Here is a 20,480-nt window from a genome sequence, read left to right on the forward strand (position 1 = left end):
TTGTTTGCCAATCTATTGTTGACATGGGAACGAACATGTTCTGGGTCTGATAGACACAGCCCATCCATTTACATTAGCTTTTTCTGCTTATGCATTTTCCTTGTCATGCTGACTGTGAGCAGTAAAACTGCTTAAAAATGGCTTAACAGTGTCCACTAAGTAAGGAAGAAACTGAAAAGCTGTTATTAGAAAGTGATGATGACAATCGTGATGCAGATTCTAATTTTGGCCCTGAAAGTGATCATGACACAGTGTGTGAAATGAGTGACAAACAGCTGGACAGAGAAGATAATGTTATTATTCCTGTCGGATATGTGAGTATGATCACTAAAACTAATCAAGACTCTCTATGAAGTTGTGTAGCGGTTCCAGTCCCTCTTCCAGTGAATCTTCTCCTTGCTATCTGTCAAGAGATGGGCACACTAAATGGCTGAAAAATGTTGCCAACCAAGAAGTCTATACCAAATTTCACAGCATAGTTACCCATTTTCCTAGTGTAAGTTGGGAAGCCATTTTTGAAGTCTGGAAACTGTTCATTGATGACAATTTGGTTGACTTGATAATACAGAGCACAAATACTTACATAGGTCATGTAAAATCTCTTAATTAAAATGACCCAAATACTGCAGAAACTTAAAAAAGTTATAGTCCAAGGCATTTTTGGGTCTTCTGTATGAATTTTGGACACTTGTGGCACAGGGACAGAATTTATGTCTCTGAAAAGACTTCATTTTCTTTTGTATGTGTTAGATTAGATAATATTCACACAAAAGAGGAATGTAAGAAAGTGGTAAGTTGGCCCCTGTACGTGATATTATGGAGGGATTCACAAAACACTAGACAAGGCATTACAGAGCAAGTGAATACATAACAGTGGACGAAATGTTACTGGATGAAATTTTACTATCCCTTTGGGGATGTTGTTCTTTCAGAACGTACATTCTTTCAAAACACAGAAAGTATGGATCAAAATATTTATCATGGCAGATGCAGGAACATACTATGTACAAAATTTTGAATTATATGTAGGACAGAAACCTGCAGGTTTCTTTCAAATGAGTAACACAGGTGGCAATGTTGTGCTTAGACTTGTAGTGCCAATGAAAGAAACTGGAAGGAATATTGCCCTTGACAACTGGTTCACAAGCTACACTTTTGCTCAAAAACTTTTCATAAATTGTAAGCTTACACTTGCTGGAACATAGTGCAAAAATAAAAGAGAAATACATTTGTCCATATTCAGATTTAGTGGCAATTTCATATTGGTGTCCTATGTACCAAATAAAAATAAAAATGTGATTTTGCTGTCTTCAATGCATATTACAGTACATTTGGTGAAGAAATGGGTAATCTGAAGAAGCCAAAGATTACTGTATTGTGTTCTATAACTCAACAAAGAGTGGAGCGGAAGTGGTTGATGCTAGGTATTAAAAATGTAATGATGGAAGGCAGACAAGACATTGGTCATTGGGTGTTTTATGTCATTTGGTACATTACTGTTATAAATACATATGTACAAGACAAAGTAAACACAGGACTGGATATTTCGAGAGGCTGTTTCTCAAGCAACTGAATTTGGAACCGATAAAACTGTATGTGGCACAGAGAGCTTACCAGAAGAATCCCCCAAGGGGCGTTTGCCTACTGGAAGCACAGCTATCTAGGATTACGGGTGAGAATGAAGTTGTTCCAGAATGCAAATGTGGTTGTTCTCATAAATGGAAAGACAACAAAACAAAATTTTTTTGTAAAAGTTGTAGAAAGTGGCTATGTCTGTCCATTCTGTAATGTTATGCAAAGATTGTGCAGAAAATTCTGATAAGTAAAATGTATATCATAATGAATGACAACTATATTTTATTAGACTGTACTCTGCATTAAAATGTGTAATATTGTGGAATACTGTGTAACAGTCCTAAATTCTGAACTTGTTAAGGATGCGAGATTTCAAAGATAAAAAAAAAGTAGTTTTAAGTGTTCAAGAATGTTTTTAAATGCTTTATAATTTGATTTATAGAAGTTTGGAGGAAATTCAGTGTTATTTTTAAAGAAATTTATGGTAAATTTAAATACTAATAAACAGCAAAAGAAGTATTTTAGGCAATTCAGTTGAAAATTTATGTCTTACTTATTCTGGAATGTAAATAAAATGTTGGGTTTGTCAGACCAAGCCCTTTCATTTGTGTGTGTGTGGGTTATTTCCCCCTCTCCCATCTCTCATCTATTCTAAGGTTAAAACTACACTAGAGTCGTTTTCTGTGAATGGACTCACTCTCAGTATCGAAAAGACACATCATATTCAGTTCCACCTATCTAGAAGTTCTACACCAATATAAGTGTAAAATACACTGAGGAAATAATAACTAGGATGAAAATGTCAAAAAAATTTTGGAATCCATATTGATGAGAATTTAAACTGGAACAAACACATTTTAGAACTACTAAAGCAACTTAATTCTGCCACATTTCCATTTAAATCAATGCAAATCTTTGGGAGAGACAAATCAGTAAGCTGACATATTTTCATTCAATAATGTCACATGGAACAATGTAATGGGCAACTCAGCTTTAAGGAAGAGTGTTCATTGCTCAAAAACATTCTGTAAGAGTAATATGTGGTGCTCAGCCATGATCAACTTGTAAACACCTATTTAAGGACTCATGCATTTTGACTAATGCTTCACATGATATTTATTCTCATGAAGTTTGTTTCAAAAAATCCACTGCGATTCGAAAGCAACAGTGATGTACACAATTACAATGCCACAAGGAAAAATGAAATTTGTTACTCCACATTAAGGTTGTCTTTCGGACAAAAAGGGCTGCAAAATGTTGCCACCAAAACATATGATCACTTACCAAATAATATAAAAGTTAAATTAGAAAACGAACTGAAAAAATTTCTCCTCGACAACTCCTTATATTCGATAAAATTTTGTAGTGTACAAAAGATGATGCATGAAACTAACAAACTAGAAAATGTCTCTCTCTATTTTCTGAAATAATTTTGGTGTGTCCAATTAAAATCAAATTATGTGTTTTTTCCCAATAATATATTCCTGAGATGTTGTCTCCAAAACTATGACCCACAATTGCCTGTCACCTCTTGTTGGTTAGCAATATTTACCAATGTTCCACCATCCAGTGACCGCACATATACAATGTATTTTTTGATGATGCCGTTTGGAAATTTTGGCTTTAACCAAGATATTAACAATGTTTCCGCATTCACCACAAGTGCCTTGATGTCATCAGGCTTATCAGGTACTGAAAATTAGAAAAATCACACAACATCAGCTGAATTTAAGTGCTGAAATAGAAATATGTTTATCTTATTCTAAATTTATTATATTTTTCCAAAATAATATAATTTTTTGAAGTAAATCAGTGTGTTGTTGATAGTTTAGATTAGATAAGATTTACTTTCATTCCAAATGATCTGTAGTGAGGTGGTCCTCCAGGATGTAGAACACGTCAGAAAAACAATAATACATGACAAATATTTACAACTCAAACAAATAAGCTAATGTACCATTCCACAGGTCCCAAATGGAATGATCGTATTTTTTTTAGTGAACACTATATGAAAGAACCATTTTACAAACACTAATGCACTGAATTTAAAATAAAAAAAGTTTTTTTTATTTATAAGGTATTAAGGTAATAAACATGTAATAAAACTACTATAATATTTATTTACAATGAACACATTACTGCACTGAAATTGTGCCGAAGTTATATATTAAAGGCTACTTTGATGATACAGCTTTTTAAAAAAGCTAGATAATAAATTTCAGACTGTTTTAGGATACAAAAGTGTGTGTGTACTGGTTGCCAAAAGTGGAACAATTGTAATGGAGCAAACAGTGGTACAAAACAGTGAAGGACTCTAAATTGTGATTAGGATTGATCTTTACTACACCTTACAAAACACTTTCTGTGATTCGTCTTATTTCCCTAATAAACTTAACAGGCACAGAAATCCTGGTATATATGAGTAGCCTTTGCAACCATGTTATGATCATTAAAGTTTTGTACCATACGACCCCTCACTTCCAAGACAGTGTGATCTCTTGATTTTTTTCTTTCTGTTTTCTACTCTCTGTCTCCAAATAACTGTTAACACTTTATCCCAACTGAGCTTCTCTTTTCAGTCATAACTTTCACTTTCCTCCTGTGTTAAAATTATCTGTAAAGGAAAGGTGCCAAGACTTGAAATTTCTTATTTTTTTTTGTACCAGTGTGTTATACACTTCCATTTTCCAGCAAATGAAGCCAGTACTATTTTCCTGTACACATTATTATTATTAATTTCATTTCTCTTATTTTTAAAATTTGCCTTTAATTATTTGTGTTTCCATCAGCCCTGTCCAGTTGCTTCAGTTTCTTTGACTGGTGGCTATAGCCTGCCATGAACTGAGTGTTTATAATTGGAGTATTACAGTCTATCATACCATATTATGCAACAGTACTAACACATTTCGTACCATCCTCTTGTGTCCTGCAAAAGACTGGTCTACTTGGAATTCCATCTCCCATTCTTGTGTAGCCTTTCACCTCTATACTGTAGTTACAGTATTTCTGCAGGCCCATTAATTCCAGTCTGCATTCTTCAGTGGATGATTCAACAGGTGCCGATACCTCTGAATATGAAAAAAAGGAAAATACCAGATCATCGAACACCATGAATGAAAAATTGGAAAAGTTTAATTAAAAACTGCAAAAGGCACAATATTCAGCTAACATGATAAAGAGACTGTTTATGTAGCATCCTATGGTGTTCTGACAATGAAATTCCTAAAATTTCAAAAAGCTGTGGAATACCGAGAATAAAAGATTTGCAGATAACATTTGAATAAACTCTGAAGTGAAGCTGCTCTTAATTGTACAAAGTAATAGATAAAGTTTCTGGTGCACACACAAACGGCAAAAATTACGTCAGATGTCAAAAAAGAACCAGTTAAAATATACCACTTCATTGATTACTGAAACAAGTAGGAAAAAATTGAAACAATACTACAGATTGTAACGATACATATTAAAGGCTTTACTTTAATGAAGTATGCGATCCCTTCCAAATTCAACCAGTTTAATGAGTATTTATGATTATAGAAAAGTTATTGTGTATGTTAACAATGATTGCACAACATGTCTCCATAAACAGTCAACCCATTAAATTATACTGAATAACTGACCCACACAAAAGTTAATATCACTTGATCACTGATACAGCAAATGTCATCATGTAAAAACACTAAGTTCATCTTAAATAATTAATATGAAGTACGAGAAATAGTGGCCAACTTACGTATTTTGGATCTCCTTAAATAAAAATCGCCCAGTGAAACCTATTTGTTCACTAGGAGCGTTTTCACTCAGTATTCACGTAATCAATCCTATTTTAGACGAAAACCTATGTAATTCTTCATAATTCACGTTACTTACTTATTTATGCAAATTAGAGAAGTCAATTGACAAACTTCTAAAAAACGACCTTTTTGTAACAAAGAATTATTCTGTCAAGTCAACAAATCTGTCTGTCATTTTAATAACATGTTAAATTATGTCACTCGATGCAAATTAATAACTTTTCTGCACAAATTATGATAACAGATGTACATGTGACTCATAAACTGTATCTCTTTTTAGTAGTTCTTTGACAATGTTATAAATACAAGCAGCTAGAAGGGTCGAGAGAGCAGTCGGAGGCAGTAGAGGCAGTCGGAATGTCACTTTGGTGAAGTGTGTTTCTGTGTTATTGTTTGGCAAAACAAGTCAAAGAACATGTAAAGGAAGTATTACTTTGTGTTGTGTTATGGTCTTTGGTGGACAGTGGAATCAATATGGCCACCAAAGTAATAAATGTTTGATGTTTACATATGTGTTGGTTTCGCTCGTTCTTTATCATCAAAAGCACATGAAAAACACGGAACCTCATGTGTTTACCCTAGACAACCAAATTTAGAGCCAGCATCAGCAACGAGACACCGCAGCGATGGTGTGAAACATGCTCGATTATTATTTATTTAAACAGTTGTGTAAAGCAATTAAGAAGTTCTTTAACCTATGAGGAATGAAATCTCCGTTAAGAGACAAACCTAGTTCTTAAGTAGAGCATGATTTATTTTGAGCACTAAATGTTCATCATGAGTTGCTTGACATATTATTTTGTCATTATCTTGACAATGGTGTTTCCACTGGTCATATTAAATAAAATATGTTTAGTCTGAGGATGAAACAAATGTTATTGAAATTAAACAACTGCCAAAAAAAAAACTTAGTTCTTCCTCATACCACTGAAAAGATGAGTGGAATCAGTATTAGTGTCAGTGGCGTTGAGGAAAAACTGAAATCATTTTGAACAAAGCTCCAGGGTCTGATGGAATCCCTATCAGATTGTATACTGAATTTGCAACTGAGTTAGTCTCTCTTCTAACTGTAATCTATTGTACAGCCCTCAAACAAAACACCATGCCTAATACTTGGAAGAAAGCACAGGTAACAGCAATCTACAAGAAGGATAATAGAAGTGATCCACAAAACTACTGTCCAATATCTTTGACATTGGCTTGCTGTAGAATCTTAGAAAATATTCTGAGCTCAAACATAAAGAGGTATCTTAAACAGAATGACCTCTTTCATGCCAACCAGCATGGATTCTGAAAACACCGATCATGTGAAACCCAACTCACACTTTTCTCAAATTACATACGCAAGGCTGTGGATCAAGGCAGTCAGATGGATGCAGAATTTCTTGATTTTCAAAAAAGCATTTGACTCAGCACTACAGCCACACTTATTGTCCAAAGTTTGATCATATGGGGTTTCAAGTATCAAGTGACATTTGTGACTGAACTGATAACATTTTCGTAGGGAGGACACAGCATTTTATCCACAGTGGAAAATCGTCATCAGATGTATAGGTAAATTTGGGTGTGCCCAAGGGAAGTGTGTTGGGACCCTTGCTGTTCATGTTGTATGTTAGTGACCTTGCAGACAATATTACTAGTGAATTAACAGTAACCTCTTAGTTGTTGCAAATGATGCAGTTATCTGTAATGAAGTAGTGTCTGAAATAAGCTACATAAATATTCAGTCAGCTCTTGATAAGATTTCAAAGTGGTGCAATGATTGGAGACTTGTTTTAAATGTTCAGAAATGTAAAGTTGTGCACTCATCAAAATGAAAAAAATGTAGTATCCTATGGCTATAATATCAGTGAGTCACAGTTGGAATCAGCCAACTCATACTAATACCTGGCTATAACACTTTGTAGGGATATGAAATGTAATGATCACATAGGTTCAGCTGTGGGTAAAGTAGGCGGTAGACTTCAGTACATTGGTAGAATACTGGGAAAGTGCAAACAGTGTACAAAGGAGATTGCTTATAAATCACTCATGCGACTCATTCTAGAGTACTGCTAAAGTGTGTGGGACCTGTACCAAATAGGACTAAGAGGGGATACTGAATACACTACTGGCCATTAGAATTGCTACACCAAGAAGAAATGCAGATGATGAACAGGTATTCACTGGACAAATATATTATACTAGAACTGACATGTGATTACATTTTCACGCAATTTGGGTGCACAGATCCTGAGAAATCAGTACCCAGAACAACCACCTCTGGCCGTAATAACACCCTTGATACACCTAGGTATTGAGTCAAACAGAGCTTGGATGGCATGTACAGGTACAGCTGCCCATGCAGCTTCAACATGATACCACAGTTCATCAAGAGTAGTGACTGGCGTATTGTGACGAGCCAGTTGCTCAGCCACCATTGACCAGACGTTTTCAATTGGTGAGAGATCTGGAGAATGTGCTGGCCAGGGCAGCAGTCGAACATTTTCTGTATCCAGAAAGGCCTGTACAGGACCTGCAGCATGCGGTCGTGCGTTATTCTGCTGAAATGTAGGGTTTCGCAGGGATCGAATGAAGGGTAGAGCCTCGTGTTGTAACACATCTGAAATGTAACGTCCACTGTTCAAAGGGCCGTCAATGCGAACAAGAGGTGACCGAGACGTGTAACCAATGGCACCCCATACCATCATGCCGGGCGGTATGCCAGTATGGCGATAACGAATACATGCTTCCAATGTGCGTTCACCACGATGTCGCCAAACATGGATGCAACCATCGTGATGCTGTAAACAGAACCTGGATTCATCTGAAAAAATTACGTTTTCCCATTCGTGCAGCCAGGTTCGTCATTGAGTACACCATCGTGGGCGCTCCTGTCTGTGATGCAGTGTCAAGGGTAATCGCAGCCACGGTCCCTCAGCTGATAATCCATGCTACTGCAAACGTCGTTGAACTGTTTGTGCAGATGGTTGTTGTCTTGCAAACGTCCCCATCTGTTGACTCAGGGATCGAGATGTGGCTGCACAATCTGTTACAGCCATGCAGATGAGATGCCTGTCATCTCGACTGCTAGTGATACGAGGCTGTTGGGATCCAGCACGGCGTTCCCTATTACCCTCCTGAACCCACCGATTGCATATTCTTCTAACAGTTATTGGATCTCGACCAACGAGAGCGATACGATAAATTGTAATCGCGATAGGCTTCATTCTGACCTTTATCAAAGTCTGAAATGTGATGGTACGGATTTCTCATCCTTACACGAAGCATCACAAAAACGTTTCACCAGACAACGCCGGTCAGCTGCTGTTTGTGTATGAGAAATGCGTTGGAAACTTTCCTCATGTCAGCATGTTTTAGGTGTCACCACCGGCGCTAACCTTGTGTGAATCCTCTGAAAATCTAATCATTTGCATATCACAGCATCTTCTTCCTGTCGGTTAAGTCTCGTGTCTGTAGCCTGTCATCTTCATGGTGTAGCAATTTTAATGGCCAGTAGTGTATATACAGAGAAGGGCATCATGAATGGTCACAGGTTTATTTTACCCATGAGTGAGTTTACAGTGATGCTGAAGAAACTGAGTTAGCAGACTCTTGAAGATAGATGTAAACCCCCGAGAAAGTCTTATCAACAAAGTTTCAAAAACTGGCTTTAAATGGTGACTCTAGGAATATACAGGGTGTTTATAAATGAATATCGGGGTTTTAACACTTTATGATATTTATTACATTAAACATACAGTTATAAATGATATGTCAAATGAAAGAGCAACTCAAACAGTTTTACCAAGAACCTTATAAATGTTCAATGTGGGCACCATTTGTCACATGGCACACATCAAGTCTATAGCCAAGTTCTTCCCAAATGTTGATAAGTGTGTCTTCAGTGAGTGTAGCAACAGCTGCTAGAGCAATGGCTCTTCCCTCAGTTGAAAGAAGATGAGCCAGAGAACTTCATTTTCCAGCAAGATAGTGCGCCACCTCACTGGCAATGTAAAGTATGCAATTGGTTGAACTTCACTGTACCCAAGTGCTGGATAGGCCGCAAGGGGCCCAATGACAGGGCTTGCTTTGTTCACCCAACCTAACGCCATGCGATTTTTTCCTTTGGGGCTTCATCAAGGATTGTGTGTATGTGCCTCCATTACCAGCAGACCTCCCTGAATTAAGAAACCGGACTGATGCAGCTGTTGTTACGATCACTGAAGACACACTTATCAACGTTTTGGAAGAACTCGGCTATAGACATGACGTGTGCCACGTGACAAATGGTGCTCATATTGAACATTTATAATGTTCTTGGTAAAACTTTTTGAGTGCTCTTTCATTTGACATATCATTTATAACTGTAAGTTTAATATAATAAATATTATAAAGCATTAAAACCCCGATATTCATTTATAAACACCCTGTACTGTGACCCCCTACATATCGCTCACATAAGGATCATGAGGGCAAGATTAGAATAATTACAGCATGCACAGAGGCATTCAAACAATCATTCTTCCCACACTCCAGACATGAATGGAACAGGAAGTAGCCCTATTAACTGGAACAAAGGGACATATCCTCTGGCATGGAATTTGCAGTGGTTTGCAGATTATGGATGTAGATGTAGATTTAGATTCACAACTGTGCAAGCTTTAAGTGCTGGTAATCCATATTGTATAAACAAAGATTTATCAATTACACTGGATTTCTTTTTCACATTTTTTCATGAATACAGCTTCAGAAATTATCCGTCACATCATTTGTATGACTACGAATAGTAATGACTCTGTAGCAGTTCCTTGCGTTACGCCTGAAGTTAGCATTAGTTTGACCATTTCTACCCATTAAGAACAATATGCTACGTTATATTTGCTAGGAAGTCCCCAATCAAACAATTCTGGTGCTGTACTAGATTACTTGTCAAAGCTGGGAAGTAGCATTCATGTGGATACCATTCTGTATTGCAGTATATGGATATCATGGACAGAGAAAGCTTAAGTGCGTGTAAAGGCTTTCAGAGCTGTTGTCTTCAGTAATACTTTTCTGGATATGTGACACAGTTGATAGGCTACATGGAGAAGTTTTATTGAAGAATATGCTTACAAGGAAACGGCATGGTGAACGGAGCGTTTGGTGTGTGTGGCTGCTGGCACTTCCACCAGAGGACAGAGCTCTGTGGGGACATCTGCTGTGGCTGATTTCACTTATCTGTTTGCTATTGCATCTTGTTGCTGTAATTTCGATCATTGGTGATATGAATGGTGATGATGCTCATTCAGGTACGGAGTGGTTAGAATTTTCGAATTGCCTTTTTAAGTGCCAGCCAACAAAACAGATGCAATGAGTTAGTATCCATGTACAGTAAAGTCATTAGTAGTACCAGGGAGTACTGACTGAAGTTCCACAAATTCCCCATGCTGAATGGTGTCTGACAATTTGTGGTTGATCTCCAGAAACACATTCCATCCTACATAAATGTGTGCAGGTACTGCACCATAGTTTTTTATGATGGCCAGCATTCCTATCTGTGCCAGATTTGGCTCGCCAGGCCACCTATGCACCCAGTGTTTACGGAAGCATGTGGCCCAGTTGCTTGCAGACAAAGCTCCACTGCCAGAAGCTGTTATTATTCTGCCCATGACATATGTGATGGTTGCTAGTGCACAGAGACCCATGACTGTAGTTACCTAAACAACCACCAATGAAAATATCACTGATAAAAATATATCCATGTAAATTAGTGTTATACAGGATGTGATTTTGATTGAAACACAACCAAATGACTCAATTATGAAACATCCAAATGAGGCTGTTCCACACAGCAACTACAACTCTGAGGCTCTATCTGCTAACAAGAACAAGCAAAAAAAGAAATCGAATAATGTAACGCAAACTGTTGAAAGTTTGACTAATAATAAGTTTATGTGTCTCAATGGCCAGATACAAGTCTTTCACTGACTTGCTTGTGCCTAATGTATCCCATTAATACTACTGGGGAATTGAGTCAAACTTGGTATCAAAGTAAACATGAAAAGTGAAGGCTTGCACACCAAGATGCTGAACAGATCAAGTAAGATAGCAAGAGACAGTCACAATATTGCTGCTTAAAAGTCATAGGCTGACAAAATGGATGGAACAAATCCACATCAGATCAGTTGGCAGGAAGTGGATACGATGTGGACCCATGTTAACTTCATTAAATTTAATGTAAATGACAGAAACCTAATAAGAGTGGTACATTATGAACTGTTTCCAGTCTTATACAATAGAGATTTTGGACATTAACAACATAAATAGTTCCGTAAAGTTACATAGCTTGAAAGACTATTAATACACTGCAGACACTGGCATTCTTTTAATGCAGGGTAGTGACAGATATCAAATTAGATGACACCTGTGGCTACAACAAACTTTCAAAAAGTGTTTGAAAAGTAAGGAGTCAGAAAAAGCTGTGAAGAAGAAGGAAGTTTTGTTGTTAGGTAGTTCACACGGTAAAGGTGTTGGCCAACTGTTGCAGGATGAACTAGGGTCAAGTTACCAGGTCACAAGTTTTTTTAAACCTAGTGTAAATCTACGTCAGGTGATGGAGAATGTAGTTTCACTTTGTAAAGACTTCATAAAGGAAGACACCATGGTAATAGTGGGTGGGGCAGGCAACAGCATATATGTTGTTGTTGTTGTGGTCTTCAGACCTGAGACTGGTTTGATGCAGCTCTCCATGCTACTCTATCGTGTGCAAGCTGCTTCATCTCCCAGTAGCAACTGCAACCTAACTCCTTCTGAATCTGCTTAGTGTATTCATCTCTTGGTCTCCCTCTACAATTATTACCCTCCACGCTGCCCTCCAATACTAAATTGGTGATCCTTTGATGCCTCAGAACATGTCCTACCAACCGATCCCTTCTTCTAGTCAAGTTGTGCCACAAATTTCTCTTCTCCGAAATCCTATTCAATACCTCCTCATTAGTTATGTGATCTACCCATCTAATCTTCAGCATTCTTCTGTAGCACCTGGTGCTACAGCATAGATAGGAACCCTAATTATTCAATTGAAAGTGACCTGGTAAAGATAGCTTCAGCAATGAGACATAATGGTGTTAGGCTTGTGTCTGTTCTGAGGCGCCATGACCGGCCTCATTTAAATTCTTCTGTTAGGAGAGTTAATTGAGGTGGAATGGCTGCTTGGATCATATATGGGGTCTCACATCAGTGTGGTTCTTGTTGACTCTATCAGCAGGTGGGGCTATACTAGGCATGGCCTTCACCTCAACAGGAAAGGGAAGGGAAAACTGTCTGAGAGCTAATAGCAAGTAACGTAAGAGGGGGGGGGGGGGGGGGGTACTGTCACAAATGGTAAAGTACTAGTGGTTACAAGTGACAGATCAGCAGTTTTCTTAGGCTAGGGAGGGCAGAAACAAAAGATGTTCAGAGACAGGCTGAAAATGACATTCACATTGATCAAACAGGCAGCCAGAAAGCAAATTTTAATGTACTTGTTGTTTACATAGTTCCGCGTAGTCAGCGCGTACACAACTTTCCCACTAGAGTGCGCCCCGCTAAGCACAACAGTGCAGGCACAGCGCTCATCCGTCTCCGCACTACGAGATGGCGCTGCCTTAGAGACGGACCAAATTCTGCTTCCGCCGATCCGCATATTAATATGTAATGCAGCCAATGAGATTGCTGCTAACTTAGAACCTTTTCTCTTCTCGGATCACCCTTGCGCAGTGATACCTGAACGCGTGAGGTATTATAACAAGTGTACAGACCGCCGATTAGTCAGTCTGCATTGACTGCACCAGTCTGTACCAGTCTGCAGTTAGTCTGTACCAGTCTATAGTCAAGTTTCAGTCTGCGCCTAATAATATTATCATATTCCTGTACATATCCATGAAGATAAATGCATAGACACTTTGTCAAGTATCAGAGATATGTGAGAATAAGATTAACGTACCAAGACCAAAGGAACTTCAGATTGTCAATTGTAAACAGCATACAGAATCAAGTTACATTATGTCTATGCTTTTTATTATTTTAATAAATGTGTGTGAAAATTAATCAAGTTCTGTTTAAAGTTGGCACCGTCAATCTGCTACTCTAAGCGAGCAAGTGGTATTTCTATCGTCTGACCTAACGGCAGAAGATAAACACGCCACGATAAGACCACGAGACATATTGCTGACACTCACCTAATTCGTTAGAGCGACAAGTCAAATAATCTGATGGTGTGTGTATGGAAGGTCTTACAGTACGCACACCACAGTACTCAATTTACACAGAGAGCCTCTGGTTGAAACTAGAGAAACTCAAAAATTGGCAGGAAAATTAGGTTCATCCAGTTGTAATTCAGCCAGTGCACAAAATCAGTTATTGTATTAGAGTTGAGCAAACCATTTGATATAATCTGCCTCTCTGAATATCACGTGACCAGTGATATATATATTTCCCTCTCCTTCCCTCTTTCCTGACGAGGCAACCGTTGGTTGCGAAAGCTAGAATTTTGTGTGTATGTTTGTGTTTGTTTCTGTGTCTGTCAACCTGCCAGCACTTTCATTTGGTAAGTCACATATATATGTATATAGTGGGAAGTAACTAGTGGGAACTAACACCAACCTGTCAGAACTCCGGAGATGGGAACTTGCCCTTCAGTATATCCTCTCTTCTCGTTATCCTCCAGGCCTCAACCTCCGCTAATTTCAAGTTGCCGTCGCTTATACCTCACCTGTCTTTCAACAACATCTTTGCCTCTTTACTTCCGCCTCGATTGACATCTCTGCCCAAACTCTTTGCCTTTACAAATGTCTGCTTGTGTCTGTGTATGTGCGGATGGATATGTGTGTGTGTGCGAGTGTATACCTGTCCTTTTTTCCCCCTAAGGTAAGTCTTTCCACTCCTGGGATTGGAATGACTCCTTACCCTCTCCCTTAAAACCCACATCCTTTCGTATTTGCCCCTCCTTCCCTCTTTCCTGATGACGCAACCGTTTGTTGCGAAAGCTTGAATTTTGTGTGTATGTTTGTGTTTGTTTGTGTGTCTATCGACCTGCCAGCACTTTTGTTTGGTAAGTCTCATCGTCTCTGTTTTTATATATATCTAAAAACAGAGATGTATGGGATATAGTGAAGACAGAGACATGTGGGGCCAAAAAGGGAGAGGAATAGATATCTCTAAAAATAAATGAGGCTTTGGTAACTAGTACATGTATTGTTGCAAACCTTTTAAACAAGTACTTCATTTCTTTTACTGCCAGCTTAGGGTTATCAGGTTCGGTGTGCAGTGCAATGGAGTATCTGAGACCAGTCTTTAAAAATAACTTCAGTAAAATGGATATGATGCTCATGTCTCCCAAAGAAATATCATCCATCATAGCATTCTTAAAATCAAAGTATTCCAGTGGGAACGATACCATACCTTCTTCAGAAGGTTATGAGCTAGAGAAGAAAAAGGCAAAACTGTACAAGGACAAGATTCCACAGGATCATGAAACAAAAGTTATCAATGTATTTCAGGCATGTCTAGACAGGACCCTAAAAACCTTAAACATTAAGAGTAATTGCTGAAATGGGAAAAACATGTAAGGATTGATGGAAATGTTGCTTACAAATATATGATTCTTGATCAAAGACTTACGGTCACTTTGAGGTAACTCAGCAGAACTAACAACTAGTTATGACCCAGAACTTGCAGCAGTGGGCTTGATCTGCTGCAAGGCAATTTGAAAATACTGATTTCAAAGCCACCAACAGGTAGGCTCAGAAGTTCAAACAGAGGCATTGGATTCATCATAGAAAAATTATTAATCCTGGTTGCTGCTGAAGATTTTTGAATCCAGGCTTGTGATCTCACACCAAACTTTGATCCCAATCTTGTCATTAATATGGACCAAACAAGTGTAAAAAGTATTTGGTTTTATTGTTTATAATTAATCAAAGGTGAGATCTTCATCTGAAGTATATTTTTGTTTATTCATTTATCTTTTATTCAGGGTGCCAGTACCAATCAACTTTTGATGGAACTCTGATGATTAAAAGATCAAAGTTGGTGCTAGAGGAAAGGTTGAATATGAATAATGTCATGCATTACTATACTGAAATGTACTCCATCACACTATCAGAAAAACTGTTGTCTCTGGTCTTTTTTTGTCTAAAGTGAACAACAGCTTCATTTGGATCTAGGATTCAAAAATTGGACAACAAGTATCTCAAAAAATACTGAAACATCACAATCACATCACTGAATTCTGGAAAGTTGACTAGAGAGCTGTATAAAGCTTTTTTAATCAATGATGTAAACCATATCTAAAACAGGAAAGGTTTGTCTTACTGACAGACAAGCTGATACAGTGTTGTACAACAACCTTTTTCAAAATAAAATGCATCTGCGTACTTGCACCACACAAGTAATTCCACCGAAGTCCATCTCATTAGTATGTGCTTGTGGCATGTATTTCCACCATCAAGTAAAAAATCCATAACACATCTGTGAAGTGAAATCAAATGATACAGAAGACTGCATAAAAATTCATTCCATTGTTCTTCACCAGCCATCCTCTCCAAGAAAAGAGAAAAAGGAATAATGACATTGCTGTTTGTGGAATTCATGTTGATTCACACATTGGAGCTTTACAGTCTGCTAAAAAGTCATAATACATTATCATAAAATGCAATCCATGAATCTACAACAGACTGACATCAGGCTTGCAGCAATGTGTGTCTACACAAAGACAATTTTTTCCAGTTTATATAATGCTTTGTTGCTCCAGCAACCCACTGTTGCTGAAGGGGAATAAATTCCTTTGAAACAGCTATATAAAATAGTGCAGCTAACCCATAAGGTACAGTTATCTTTAGTCTGCTGAGCGATTTTAGCTGATTTCCTATTCTGAGATCCTTTATCTCAATACTTGTCATTTCAGCATTTATGTAATGGTTGAGAAGAGGTACTGTAGTATGATCTTCCTCTGTGAAACAATTATGAAAGGCCAGATTTATTATTATCAGCACTGAGTGACTAAATAAATGATTTTCATTCATTTACTGACATTACCGATGGCTGAAAGACCTTTGGATTTTTTATCAGATTGGTAGGCATAATTTTCCAATTCATTGAACACTTCTTACGTTCCTCTGCTTAAGATCATTTTAGCTTCAACCAGCTTTTATTTATCAGTTAGGGTTTTCACTTTATTTACAGATATAATTTAAAACTCTGATGAAACTCTTTTCAGTTTCATAGTAACTTTTCATCACTATTGAACCACAGTGTGTCTTTTCCATTCCTCACAACCTTATTTGACACATATGTATCTGCTGTATCCTAGAGGTACTGTGACCTCCCACAGTACAGTCATATATGCAGGGTTGCCTGCTCAGCAGTCATAAACAGCATAATCACAACACAGGCTTACAGATAGTGTCAAATCTGTTAGAAGATGCCAATGTGGTTGCACTATTTTAAAATGTCAGTAATGTGTGCACTGAACAAGAACATGTTAGTGTCATTCCACTTGTTGGGTATTTAAGAGGCTGCAAGGTCCAATGACAGTTAGTTGTCTGAATTAACTGAGAGGTACCTATGACTTGTATACATGTGTCACTGAGAGCTCTACAGTACTTTATGAGTGTCTATTTGCTGGAGGACACCCTGAAAGGCAGCACCCCTTGAATGAACTTAGATTTGGGGATGAGTAAAGCTGCTTTGTTTAAGACTTCATGTCTAAATGGTCATTAATGGACATGTGTGTTTTACATTAATACTCTTCGTATGAGCTAGAACTGTGCTTTCCGTACTTACAACAAACATGGTGACTCTGATTCAGTTCTGTCACTTAGTAGTCATATAGCCACTTTGACAAACTGGGACAATAACTTTGTGTGCAATATAACACATGGTAATAACTGTCACAGGATTTTATAAATCATATTACACAATACTCTTGAAGTTAATTCACTGGTACTCCTCATGCAGCCTTAGAGATGAATGTCTGGTGTAACCTGTTCACATAATTTGCAATCTGTTATTTGTCACATTTGCTAAGTACAACTTCTCTTTCTTTTCTTGGTATCACCATTGAACTCTGTGATGTCTCGTGCCACAAAAGTCTTACAATCACTAATAGAGAAGCTTATATTTGTTGGTCACCAATATATACAGGGTTGGACAAAAATATGGAAACATCAAAAACACAACACATAACCATGCTTGATATGGGATAAGAAACCTATTGGCATTCGAAATAGCTTCCAGTCATCTTGGAATAGATAAATACAGGTTCTGTATGGTGTTCTGGGGAATTTTATACCATCCCTCTTGTAAAATAGTAGCAAGTTTAGGTAGAAATGATGGAGATGGATAACAGTCACACACCCTTCTCTCCAATGTACAGTAGGCCACAAAGTCTCAATTGCAGTGGCCAGGGGAGATGCAACATTTCATTCTCAAAAAACTAGTTCCAGACAATGTGAACAGGAGCTCTGTCAACTTGGAACACTGCAACACCATTGGGGAACAAACATTGTGCCACGGGATGGACCAGATCAGACAGAGTGGCCACATAATCCTCGGCAGCAACGCAACCTGATTGAGTAACCATGGGGCCCATGAAATATCATGATATGCTTGCCCAAATCCTCACTGAACCCCGGCCATGTATCACTCTTGGGATATAAGATTGGCTAGAAGCTGGAATCAGTGTGAAACAAGAATCATCCAACCCAATTACTTTCTTCCATTGCACCACAGTCCAGATTTTATGTCTTCAGCACCATGTTTTCCTGTTAAGGGCATTTTCATCACTGATGAGTGGTTTTAGAAGTCCAACTCACTCTGCAAGTCCTTGTTTATGAAGCTCCCTTTACATTGTTTTTGTGCTGACAGGATTTGTGAGTGTGACATTCAATTCTGCAGAGACAATTGCAGCTGTTCTCCTTGTATTTTTTGTCACAATCTCTTCAATGACCACCTGTCATGATCACTTGAAACATACTATCATCTGCATTGTGACTTAGTGGATCATGTTCTTTGGATTATGTTCTGTGCCTTTCCCTAATTGTAATATAATCTATGATACAATGTCTCTCAAAACACCAGCCAATCTGGCTTCCTTGGTTATGGAAGCATCCAGCATCCAAGCAACAACATTTTGCTCAAGTTCAGATTCACTTAGCTCCAACATGATGCAATCACAGCTACACAGAACACTGTTATGACCATGACTGACACTTGGGAACATTGCACAGGTGTGATGCAGGGTCAAATACAACAGTACAGCCTGAAGGCATGGCTAGCATCTGCATTTATGTTCAAACAAGTATTTCTCATGATGTTTCTCTACTTTTGTCCAACCGCTGCATGTTACACTCACAAGCAAATTCTCTAGTTGATTGCTGAAGGTAATTTTCAGGAAATAAATTAAGAAAAATGTCACATAAATCCTGGAAGCCATTTTAATCATGCAAGTCTGTCAATGTATAGATAGCAAGTCTAAAGGTCACAAATCTTATGAACAGTATTCTCCAATTTTTCTCTAAGGCATTCTAACACTGTAGCTCCAGTTTTTGATGGCCTATGATAGCAGCATATTCCTGTTAAAAACTGCAGTTCCCGACTTTTCTAATTTAGAGCATGCAACTGTTAAATTAATTTTTCAGTTATTTACTTTTTTACGTAGTTATAGTTGCACTGCTTATACAAAAGTAGCCTGTATCACTTTTTAGACAAGTAGTAAAGGAACAACATACATGAAAATTTTGTTTTCATTCCATACTATGATGAATTACTCAAATTTCTCCTTTTAAAAAGAAAGATGCAGAGTTTATTGAGTGGAAATGATTAACTGTTTGAAGTTTGGTGGTATTGGTATTGTCTTATGTTTGGTACGTCAGTGGAAGTGGCTAAAACGTAGTCCAACACACTCAAAACTTTGAATAAAATTTCAGAATATTGCTTACCATCCCAGTCAGAAACTGTGTTGTACAGAACTTTGTAGCCAAGTAGAATACCATTGACATCATCTGCTGCTATAGGCAACCATGTTACAAGTATGTTTTGTGATGATGTACTGGTGCATTTAAGATTTCCAGGAGGTAATTCTGGAACTAAGGAAATTACAAAATTTTAAAACAATTTCAGTCAGACAGAGGTCTGAAAATTGTGAATTTTATCTAGTTTACTAAATTACAAATACTATGATTATTCAAAATTATGCATTCTGTATTGCATTAAATCACTTATTCAGCAACTTACTCATTACATGACTTTCAGCACCTACCAAGCAGTAATGCAATAAGTAGATTATTTTTTAATGATCTATATCTTAATATCTAGAATTCAATAGTCCCTCACTGAAATGGAGAGCAAATATAAGAAAACTATTGTTGCATAACGAGGATTATCACATTCATACTGTTACTTATTGTGTGTTTGGTACTTATAGGTTTTTGTGTTACTAATATAATGCAAATGAAGTTTGGGGAGAATGAATGACACAAAATGGAAGTGAGTAGTTGGCAGAAACAAAACTAAATAGTTGGTAGACACAGATGAACTGTTTTTACCTCACTGGATAGGTATACCAAGTTTGTGAACGGAGAGTAAGAGAAAAAATCCAGTGAAAGAAACAGTGAATCACACACACACACATGGGGTGAGTGAGTGATCAATTAGATGAACATTGATGGCAATGGGAAAGACTAGACATGAGGAAGCCAAAAGAAACAAAATACAACCTGAGAGAAAACTTGTTACACTTCTGACAGGGAGTGCACTGCAAATCAAGACAACAAGGAAGGGAGTTTAAGCAAGCTCACTGTAAGTCCAGCATTACATAACCTCACATTGTGCCTTTACTAATACTATTTATTACACAGTATGTGATGAATGTTGAGGGTATGTGCCACATGCAGAATACTGGTACCGAGAACTTACATGATTTAATGTAATCCCATTGTAACTGTACAAAACATGGAAGTATCAGATGAGAAAACTATGACTTTAACAATTCATTAGAAAGATCAACAAGTTTCTATTAAAATTTAGTATTAATAAATAGATGAGGCAAAAGACATGGTTGCCTTGGAATTATATGTATTATTGTACTTGTAGTGTTTAGATATTACACAG

At 37.6% G+C, this 20,480-nt stretch overlaps 1 protein-coding gene across 1 annotated transcript in view; it reads right to left on the reverse strand.

The window, feature by feature from the left end:
* The window catches only part of LOC126235453 (Down syndrome cell adhesion molecule-like protein 1 homolog), a 137,462-nt gene that overhangs the window by 68,816 nt on the left and 48,166 nt on the right, over positions 1 to 20,480 (reverse strand). Inside the window, exons 6-8 of the mRNA XM_049944175.1 lie at positions 19,310 to 19,456; positions 4,488 to 4,643; positions 3,128 to 3,267 (exon numbers count right to left, since the gene is read on the reverse strand). Coding sequence (XP_049800132.1) covers positions 3,128 to 3,267; positions 4,488 to 4,643; positions 19,310 to 19,456 — 443 coding nt within the window. The remainder of the gene's footprint in view (positions 1 to 3,127; positions 3,268 to 4,487; positions 4,644 to 19,309; positions 19,457 to 20,480) is intronic.

Source organism: Schistocerca nitens, chromosome 2, assembly GCF_023898315.1.
Source record: "Schistocerca nitens isolate TAMUIC-IGC-003100 chromosome 2, iqSchNite1.1, whole genome shotgun sequence".
In the NCBI taxonomy this organism is placed as follows: domain Eukaryota; kingdom Metazoa; phylum Arthropoda; class Insecta; order Orthoptera; family Acrididae; genus Schistocerca; species Schistocerca nitens.